This window comes from Coturnix japonica, chromosome 4, assembly GCF_001577835.2.
Source record: "Coturnix japonica isolate 7356 chromosome 4, Coturnix japonica 2.1, whole genome shotgun sequence".
NCBI lineage: Eukaryota > Metazoa > Chordata > Aves > Galliformes > Phasianidae > Coturnix > Coturnix japonica.
In genome coordinates, this window is record NC_029519.1 from 1,992,841 (window position 1) to 2,002,335 (window position 9,495).

The following is a 9,495-nucleotide window of genomic DNA, read 5'->3' on the forward strand; positions in this document are numbered from 1 at the left end:
GCGGGCAGCCCGGACGGCGCACCGCGCTCCGCCCCGGCATCGCCCCGCCCGGCGGACCGAGCGGCCCGGCAGCTCGGAGCCGAGCTTCGGGTCGGGAGCCGGGCTCTGCGCTCGTTTATGGGCCGACTTTCAGCTGCCGCGTTCTCGGCTCGATCTCTTTGTTTCCTTGAAGGTGAAGGGGAAGAATAAAGCAGGATGAGTAAGAGCAAGGACGACGCTCCGCATGAGCTGGAGAGCCAGTTCGTGCTGCGGCTGCCGCCGGTGAGCGCCCACCGCCCCCTCCGTCCGAACAGCCGTGACCGCAACGCGGGGCTGTGCGGTGGAAGAGGGATAAAGGGAAATGGGTTAAAACTAAAAGAGGGGGGATTGCGGTTGGATGTCGGGGGGAAATCCTGTACTCAGAGGGTGCTGAGGCCCTGAGCTGCTGGGGGGCAGCCAGCCCATGGCAGGGGGGTGGAACTGGGTGGGCTTTGAGGTCCCTTCCAGCCCAAGCCATCCTATGATTACCAAATGATAAGCCATTAGTTGCTGTTGCTGTCAGCGCTCTTGATGCTATTTTGCATGTGCTTATCCTGAGGCAGTGGGTCGTGAGACCACGTGAGGCTGCTAAGGGCAGCTGTACCCTCAGCTGCTGTGCAGGATTTCATGGTCAGGGCCCTCACAGTGCTGTCACAGCTTCATTTCTTTTGAGGAGAAGAAGCACACAAACAGTAATGGGCCCATGGAGTTAATGCATGATTCTTGGAGGAGGGTACAGCTTCCCCTGCAGATTGTAGGCTGCCTTTTAGAGTTGTTTTCTGCCTTGGGCTGACTGTGTTGTTTAAAGCTGGGTATCACAGAACCATAGAATGGCCTGGGTTGAAAAGGGCTGCAGTGCTCATCCAGTTTCAACCCCCTGCTGTGTGCAGGGTCACCAACCAGCAGCCCAGAGCCACATCCAGCCTGGCCTTGAATGCCTGCAGGGATGGGGCATCCACAGCCTCCTTGGGCAACCTGTTCCAGTGCGTCACCACCCTCTGCGTGAAACACTTCCTCCTAATATCTCACCTAGACTGGGCACAAACCTTCAGTGGCTCTCGGGGGCAGCAACACAGCAGGTCCCAGCATAACTCTGCCTGATCATTTCAGGAATACGCCTCCACTGTGAGAAGAGCAGTTCAGTCCGGGAGCGTCAACCTGAAGGACAGACTCACCATTGAGCTGCACGGTGAGTGAGCAGCAGCCCGTCCCAGCACCTCGTTGCTCCTTCTGAGACAAAGCTTTTCCTCCTCTCCAACCCTCCCAGCACTAAGCTGCCCCTTGGCTTTCCACAGCCGATGGGCGCCATGGGATCGTTCGTGTGGATCGGGTGCCGCTGGCAGCCAAGCTGGTGGACCTGCCCTGCATCATCGAGAGCTTAAAAACCATCGATAAGAAAACCTTCTATAAGACAGCAGATATCTGCCAGGTATGGGCTGTTCTTTTTGCCTGTCTCAGCAGCTTCTTTGCCTGCTCCTCTCTCTGAGAAAACCTGTGTGCACTTTGATGGATCGACCCCTGGTACAACATGGCCAGTTTCTGTATTGTCATATTAGTAATTCAAAATGTCCTACATCGGTTTGGTATTTGGGTTTTCATTGTGCATGTGAATCCCTTTGGCAGCCACTGTTCCTTTTCCAGCAAAGCCTTTACGTCCTTTGATTCTTGCATTGCCATAAGCAACCTTTGTGTTTATATGGGGGTTTCAGATGCTTGTTTGCACTGTGGATGGCGATCTCTACCCTCCTTTGGAAGAGCAGACTGTGAGCACTGACCCCAAGGCCAACAAAAAAAAGGACAAGGACAGAGAGAAGAAATTCATCTGGAACCATGGCAGTGAGTAGAGGCTCTGCCAGTGCTCTCCATCCCACGGCTCTGCTGGGTGCTGGCTGTGCTGCTGCTCTGCTTTTAGTGCTGTCTGGCTTCCTGAAGGGAACTTCTCCCTCTTGGCAGATCAGGTTTTCCAGACCCAGCTCCCCCTTTAGGCCGCCTGCCTGACTCAGTGCAATCTGCTCTGTTGCAGTTACTCTTCCCCTGAAAAATGTACGGAAGAGAAGATTCCGGAAGACAGCTAAGAAGAAGGTGAGTTGTTTCGGTCATGCTGACTGGTGCAGGTGCAATAACCAAAGAATCAGAAGGTGGAGACGTTGGAGCTGTAATTATCCATCCTAAAGCAGTGTCTTAGCATTGTTTCGCTTGTTACCTTGCTAGAGGTGAGGGGGAAAGCAGGCAAGTGTACTTAAACCCTTCTTTGGCTGCTTCTCTCATGTTTCCAAAATGCCTCTGAGGTGGGAAAATACTCAGTGCTGAGAACTGCTGGACTCCATTCTTGTGGCTGCTTTGTCACAGCGCGTCTCTTCCTGCTCACGGAGAAGAAAGGGTCGCGTGGAAGTAAGACTTCACTCAGCCCTGCTTTCCAAGCTGAAATCCTGAAATGGCTCGTTCGCTTCCCCAACAAGCAGCACTACAAATAGAATAGCTGTTATTTCAGCTGGGGGAGTGACAACAGATGGAGCTCGGAGGCTCTGTCTCAGTACAAACGCATTAGCCAGGAAAGGTGTTGGGGAGATGCAGCACCACGAGGCTGGGAAGAACTGCTCTCTGCTTTGAGGTTTGTGAGCTCACAGCGGAGTGGTATTTAGCGTGGCATTTGGGAGATAGATTATTTCATATAGCCCTCGGGAGAGATGAGCTGTCACTACCTGAAGACACAGGGCTGATTTAAAAGTGACAAATGAAACCTTTTGAGAGAGATGGGAAGCGTTTTGAGTTGACCATTCATCAGTGAATGGCACCTTGGGCACTCCCAGTATACACATAGGAAGTCTTATTGCAGGAGTTCTATTGGTGGGTGCCCGGAGTGGTAGAAAAGTGAGTGCGTGCAGCCCGGCAGGGAGATCTGCACAGGGAAAGATGGATCACTGTTCTGGAGGTACATACATTACTTCTTGAGTGGAGCATGAGCAAAGGTCAGGTGGAAGGAATAAGAGAAGAGAGGCTTGAAACTGGTCCAGAGGCTGCATGTAGGAGGTGAGCAATGCACAACTACCTGCACGAATTGTTTCATGGGCTGCCTGTTCTTTCCCCTCTCTGGTGCAGTACATCGAGTCTCCTGATGTGGAGAAGGAGGTGAAGCGTCTCCTGAGCACCGATGCTGAAGCTGTCAGTGTCCGTATCTTTTTAGGGGAGAAAAAGCTGGGGGGTGGGGGGCTGAGGCAGTGTGCGTGACCTGGGGTTGTGAAGAGAGCTGAGTTCAGCTCTGTGGGCGTCAGAGGTTAGGGGGCAAATACGTGTGACGCAGATGTTTTAGAACTTCATCTTTGCCTTTTTCAAAGCTTATTGTTTCTTCCCGGTGACCTTCCTTGCACTGAGCAGGACCTTAAGTAACAGCAGAGGGCAGGTCTCCGAACAGGGGAGCTGGGGTGGCTCATTGTGGGTATTCATAGTTGTGAGGCAGGGGGTGATAAGCTGCAGTTTTTAGCTTTCTGCACCTTTCATGCTCATTTTATCCTTGACTCATCTGCTCCAACTGCCAGGCTGGGAAGTCATTGCTGAAGATGAAACAAAAGAAGTGGACAACCATGGTTCACTCACAAGCCTGGACATTTCTTCCCCAGGGATGTCGGGACATAAACAAGGCCATGGCTCCTCAGGTACAGTGGGAAAGGCTGCTGCCTTTTTTCTAGCTATGAAGTTAATCAGGTCGACCTGATGGGGGTGGAAGTGCCCAAAGGAGAGAGGGCAGTGCGAGATGGACACCGTATATTGATGGGGCCCATGGCTGGCACAGGGTGCTGGGCTGTTGGTCAGCTCTGTTTTTCCTCTTCCATTTTTCACTCTTTAGAACATGATGAACTGCGGGAGATATTTAATGACATCAGCAGCAGCAGCGAAGATGAAGATGAGCGGGATCATCATGACGATGAAGACCTGAACATTATGGACACCGAGGAGGACTTGGAGAGGCAGCTGCAGGACAAACCAAGTGAATCGGATGGGCAGCAGCAGGAGAATGAGGGCTCCAACCAGATAGGTGAGTCAGGTGGCAATGCTGCAGAATCAATGGGGTGCTGGGTGGCGCAGCCTCTGCTGCAGGTCTCAGCTCATTCTCTTCCAGTCATGGGCATCCAGAAACAGATCGACAACCTGAAGAGTAAACTCCAGGAGACCCAGGACAGGAGGAAGCGCCAGGAAGATCTCATCATGAAAGTAGAGAACCTAGCCCTCAAGGTGAGAGAGCTCCCACGGTCTCTTTGAAGTCATGTGCTTAGTAGACTGATTCAAGTGCTGTCCTGGGAAAACCATGGTGGCCAGGGGCAACTGCATGCTGGGTTAAGAATAATTGTGCTGTGACCATACGTTCCTGCATTTTCCCACAGAGGCAAAGCACTCTGTGAAGCTGCAGGAGATGAGGGTTAGTGCAGTTTGGGAATCACTGCACTGTTTGACATACCGTACCAGCAGCCATTAACAGAATGTATTGATAATTGTGGTCTGGTGTGTTTGTAGACCCGTCTCCAAGCTGTGCTGGATGAGTTCAAACAGCAGGAAGAGCGAGAGAAGCAGCAGGTGAGGAATCTCCCACAGTGCAGGGTGTGCTTCCCTGCAGCATACAGGCAAAGCAGCCACGACTGCAGGTGGAAGGTCTGCAGTAACTCCACAGTGGGCGGGATGCCCAGGGCTGTGTTTCTGTGACACCTTTCTCCTTCTCCCCAGATGACATCTCTGCAGGAGCAGCTGGAGTCCCTCATGGAGAAGTGAGGCATGGGCCTGACCACAGCAGCAGGGCACACAGAGACAAGAGCAGCTGGAAGTGCTCCATCTCATGCTGAAGTCACTGCTGCTGCTTTAGGGCAGTGCAAGAGGTTCTGCATCCAGCACTGCTCCTCCTTGCCTTGTGCTGAGCTTGGCTATAGAGTTAGACCTGTGAGAGCAGCCACATGCTGGGACTGGCTGTAAATATTCATGAGGGTTTTGGTTCTCCCTGGGTCAGTGTGGTGCAGCTCTGTGCACCTCATTGAGTCTTGAATGTGGTGGGCTGTACCCTGGTGGGACCTTGTCACTGTATTTGGGAAATGCTTGTCTGCAAACCAGACTCAGTAAAGGACCATTTCCAACCCTGTTCTGTTCCTCTGTATTCTCCAGGGGACAGGCTGGCAGTGCCTCTTGTTAGTTTGCCACCTGGCTTCTGCTTCCCCTGGCGGGAGTGCTCCATGCACAGCTGGGTCAAAGGGAGGCTGTGTGCAAAGGGGACCCCCCCACACTCCCAGGCTGTGTAAGGAAGGAGGTCCTCCTGATTAGGGAGTTTCTTTAATTCCTCACAGAATAGGCAGGCAAATCCCAGATTAACCTGGCAGGGTGGGAAGAGGATTAGAAAGGCAGTTCTATTTGGCAGCTGGCAGAACACAACAGAGTGCATCACGCTGGGACAGCGTTATCCTGCATGCTGAGGAAGGGGCAAGGGCTGCCGTAGTGTGGGTGCAGCCAGCACAGGAAGCGGGAGGCTGGGTGGCAGCTCTGGGATGACATGCCTGTAGTCTGGAAAGGGAGCTGCCTCAGGAGAACACCGAGCTTGGGAAGGGCCTGAGTGCACGTAGGAGTGTGACCTGTCCTGGGGGAGGCCATGGAGGAAACCTACCTGCTGAATGTGGAAGGGGTCAGAAAGAAGATCCTGCACGGAGGACAAGGGGAGCTGCCGAAGTTCCAGGATGGGAGCAAGGTAAATTGTGTTGGTTGTTATCCCAGAGCCCCAAGAGAGAAGGGAGAAGCTCTGACACCTCCCTCCCTGCCCATCACCACAGTGCTCTGCCAGGCGTGGCGGGGCTCAGCAGCCACGATGGGGTGCTGGAAATCCTCCTGCTTTCCCTGACACATCAAATGGGGGCAGAGGGGCCAATAGTGTTTCTGAGAGCCTCAGCCCATATCGACGGATGGATCCATGTGGATGCCATGACGTCCTGGAGTTGTCCTGGCTTATAAAGGGGTACCCAAGGGAAGCAGCCCTGAGATGAGCCTATTAAGATGCTCCACCAGCTGCTTTCTATCTAAGTTGAGCTGGTAGGAGGTACAGTCTCCTCGCTGCAGATGGAGAGCTGCCAATCCAACCTGCAGATCACCAGCAGCAGGCTTGTCCTCATGTCCTGGCCCCATGGCAGGCAGTTCCTATCCCATAGACCTGCCCCAAGGCCAGGCACAAGGGCACTCCGTCACCTCCACCCTTTCTTTGGGGCAGATCACTTTCCACTTCCAGACACTGAAGGACAACTTTGAGCGGACGGTGATCGATGACAGCCGGGAGGCCGGCATGCCCATGGAGATCATTGTTGGCAAGATGTTCAAGATCGAGATCTGGGAGACGCTGCTCTGCTCCATGAGGACAGGGGAGGTTGCGGAGTTCTGGTGCGATGCCATCGTGAGTGAGGGGTTCAGGGGTACGATGAGTCCCATCTGCATCCTGCACTGGGCTGTGCAGCCCAAAGACGTGTGGCAATGTCCTCCATCCCCTTGCAGCACACAGGGATGTATGCCCTGGTTTCCAAAGGCATGCGGAGGATCGCAGAGGGCCGGGACCCCCTGGAAGGGCAGAAGCACCGCTGCGGCATGGGCAACATGTTTGACTACCACAGCACGGGTTACGATGACCTGGATGAGCTGCAGCGAACACCTCAGCCCCTCATCTTCATCATGGAGCTGTTCCGGGTAAGGAGAGGGCAGGGTGATGGGGAACGGCCGGGGAAGGGGCTCAGTGCCCACTGCCCACACAGGTGGAGGAGCCCTCGGCCTACAAGCGTGACACCTGGGCCATGAGCAAGGAGGAGAAGCTGGCGGCCGTGCCCGTGCTGCACAGTGAGGGGAACCGCCTGGTCCTCCAAAAGGACTTCCAGCGTGCAGCTGAGAAGTACCAGGAGGCCGTCATCTGCCTGAGGAACCTCCAGGCCAAGGTGGGCCACCTCCCACCGTCCCTGCCGGCCCTTCCTTGGCCAATCAGTCCCCCGTTGGGTAAGGGGATGACCACCTCCATGATACCCCACTGGGTAGGAGAAGCCGTGGGAGGAAGGCTGGCTGAAGCTGGAGAGCCTGGTCACGCCGCTGGTGCTCAACTACTGCCAGTGCCAACTGGAGCTGGGAGAGTACTACGAGGTGCTGGAGCACACCACGGAGCTGCTCCAGAAACACAACGGTACCCATGCCCTGAGTCCCCCACACGGTGTGCTCATGACCCCTGATCTCCCTGCTCACATATACCTGCTATCTGTGACAGTGCTCCGTCCTCTGGGTTCCACAATGTCCCATTTCAGCCAGATTCACTCACCCACAATGACACCCCACATCCCTTGATCCCCCAGCCCAGCACAGCGCTCTCCCAACATCCCTTAAGTCCCTTACCCACAGAAGTACCCCCATAACCAGTTTCTCCTACCTCATGGTGCCCAGCTCCCTGATGTACCCTTACCCATGGGAGCGCCCACACCCATGTTGGTTCCTGGGGGCTCCAGTGACCCCACTGGCTCTGTCCCACAGACAATGCCAAGGCCTATTTCAAGCGGGCGAAGGCGCACGCGGCCGTGTGGAATGAGAAGGAGGCACGGGAGGATTTCCATCGTGTGGCCCACCTGGACCCCGCCATGGCAGCCGCTGTCAAGAAGGAGCTGAAGCTGCTGGGGGAGAGGATGAGGAAGAAGCATGTAGAGGATAGGAAGCGTTATCAGGGGCTATTCCAGCAGCCCCGGGGGGGGAGGGCTGCCATGGGTGGGGGGCAGCAGGAGGAGGGTGGGTCCCTTGTTGGGGAGCAGGCAACAGGAATGGGGGAAGAAGGGGTTGGTGAAAGAGAAGGAGGAAAGGATGGGGATGGATGTGGAAAGGATGAACGGGGAAGAGGAGCAGAGCCAGGGGAGGCTGAAGAGGTGGGAAATGGGGTGGGACAGGGTGGGGAAATAAAGCTGGGTGCCTGCAGGGCAGAGCTGGAGAGTTGTGGGGCAGAGAGGGGGCTGGAGGAAGGGGAGGAGGAGGAGGAGGAGGAGGAAGATGAAGAGGAAGAAGAGGAGGAGGACAAGGAGGAGGAAGGAAAAGTAATGGTGGAGGAGGAGGGAAAAGAGATGGTGAAGGAGGAAGAAGTGGTGAAAGACGCCGTGGAAGAGGAAGAGGAGAAGACAATGGAGAAGGAACATGAAGAGGAAAAAGAAACAGCAGAAGAGGAGGAGGAGAGGGAGGAGACAGCAGAGGGGGAAGAAGAGGTGAGGGAGGTGGAGGAGGAGGAGAAGGTGGAAGAAGTGGAGGCAGTGGTGGAGGAACAAGAAGAGAAGAAAGAGGCAGTGGAAGAGGAGGAGGAAGGGGAAGGGACAGTGGTGAGGGAAGAAGAGAAGGAGAAAATAGAGGAGGAGGAGAACTCAGCAGCAGAGGAGGAAAAGCTGGCTGTAGGGCAATGTGAGGTATCAGAGAAAGGAGAGCTCATGCTGGGGCAGGAAGCTGGTGGGGCAGAGGGAGCCGAGGCAAAGAGTATGGCTGGGGAGGAGTCAGGCAGAGCTGCAGAAATGGCACCTACATCTCTGGACCAAGGGACATCCCAGGGGCAGCTGGAGCAGGGCAGCTGTGGGGAGCAGCAAGCAGACAACTTCCCCTTCACCAGCCTCACCAATGGGGCAGTGCTCCAGGCCAGGCCCTCGGGTGCAGATGAGGAGCTGGGTGGGGGAACAGAAGTGCCCTCCTACCTCACACCAGCTGAGGAAAGGGATGGTGCAGCCCCAGGAGTGGAGGAACCCCTGGAAAACTGCAGAGAGAGCAGGGAGCTCGAGGCCACTGCAATGGGGCACGGGCAGGCCTGAGTGGGGATGGTTGCTGCTGAATGGGGGACAGGGTGCAAGGCTGCCCATGGGAGGCACAGCAGGGGCAGAAGGGCCGCAGTGCCCCCAGGATCCTATTTCCCACAGACTGGGGACACTGCAGTAACACAGGAACAAAGCTGCTCTTCCACTGGGGCTGGCAGCTCCCCAGTGCCATGTTCCTGCTGCCTCCCCTGCCCCAAATCACCACTCCTGCAGCCTGCAGCCAGGTCCTGCTGAGCTCTGTTGGCTGAGAAATAAAGTCTCTTCCCTGGCACCGTGTGCTGGATCTGTTCCTGGACGTTCCCGGTATCCCTGATCACAGCCCCCAGCTCCCGCTGTGTGCTGGAGCTGCAGCACAAGGAGGGGGGGGAAGGTACAGGGGCTTTAAACTCCTTTCAGGGCTGCAGCTCTGGTGCAACTCCCCCACCACAACACGGCACCATCAACCCATACACATCAGCCTTCCACCATCAGCCAAGGCTGTGCGTTGGGATGGGAGGTCTCAGAGTTTTGGGTTGACATACAGCTGGGACTTCACTATGGGCACTGGACATGGGATAGAACATCAGGGAGAGAAGCTGCAGCCTGGAAAAGCAGAGGGATAGGACTGCCCACCGAGGATCCCTACTGTCACCTCTTCCTCTCTGGGGCTGCA

General features: G+C 55.5%; 2 protein-coding genes across 3 annotated transcripts; both read left to right on the forward strand.

Moving 5' to 3' along the window:
• Positions 1–38: 38 nt before the first annotated feature.
• Positions 39–5,136, forward strand: TAF7L (TATA-box binding protein associated factor 7 like). 2 transcript variants are annotated; one of them, XM_015860099.2, is made up of 11 exons: positions 39–261; positions 1,129–1,207; positions 1,314–1,447; positions 1,728–1,854; positions 2,042–2,100; positions 3,118–3,190; positions 3,555–3,671; positions 3,863–4,051; positions 4,136–4,248; positions 4,528–4,587; positions 4,735–5,136. In XM_015860099.2, exons 1-11 carry the CDS (start codon positions 196–198, stop codon positions 4,777–4,779), a joined length of 1,062 nt encoding a protein of 353 aa, XP_015715585.1. In that variant the 5' UTR covers positions 39–195; the 3' UTR covers positions 4,780–5,136. The 2 variants fall into 2 exon arrangements, with proteins under 2 accessions (XP_015715585.1, XP_015715584.1); XM_015860098.2 differs by having other exon boundaries at positions 3,863–4,248.
• Positions 5,137–5,243: 107 nt separating this feature from the next.
• Positions 5,244–8,840, forward strand: LOC107312484 (aryl-hydrocarbon-interacting protein-like 1). Its single transcript, XM_015859952.2, has 7 exons — positions 5,244–5,737; positions 6,251–6,430; positions 6,529–6,717; positions 6,783–6,959; positions 7,057–7,198; positions 7,540–7,788; positions 8,575–8,840. Exons 1-7 carry the CDS (start codon positions 5,642–5,644, stop codon positions 8,838–8,840), a joined length of 1,299 nt encoding a protein of 432 aa, XP_015715438.1. The 5' UTR covers positions 5,244–5,641.
• The last annotated feature ends 655 nt before the right edge of the window (positions 8,841–9,495 follow it).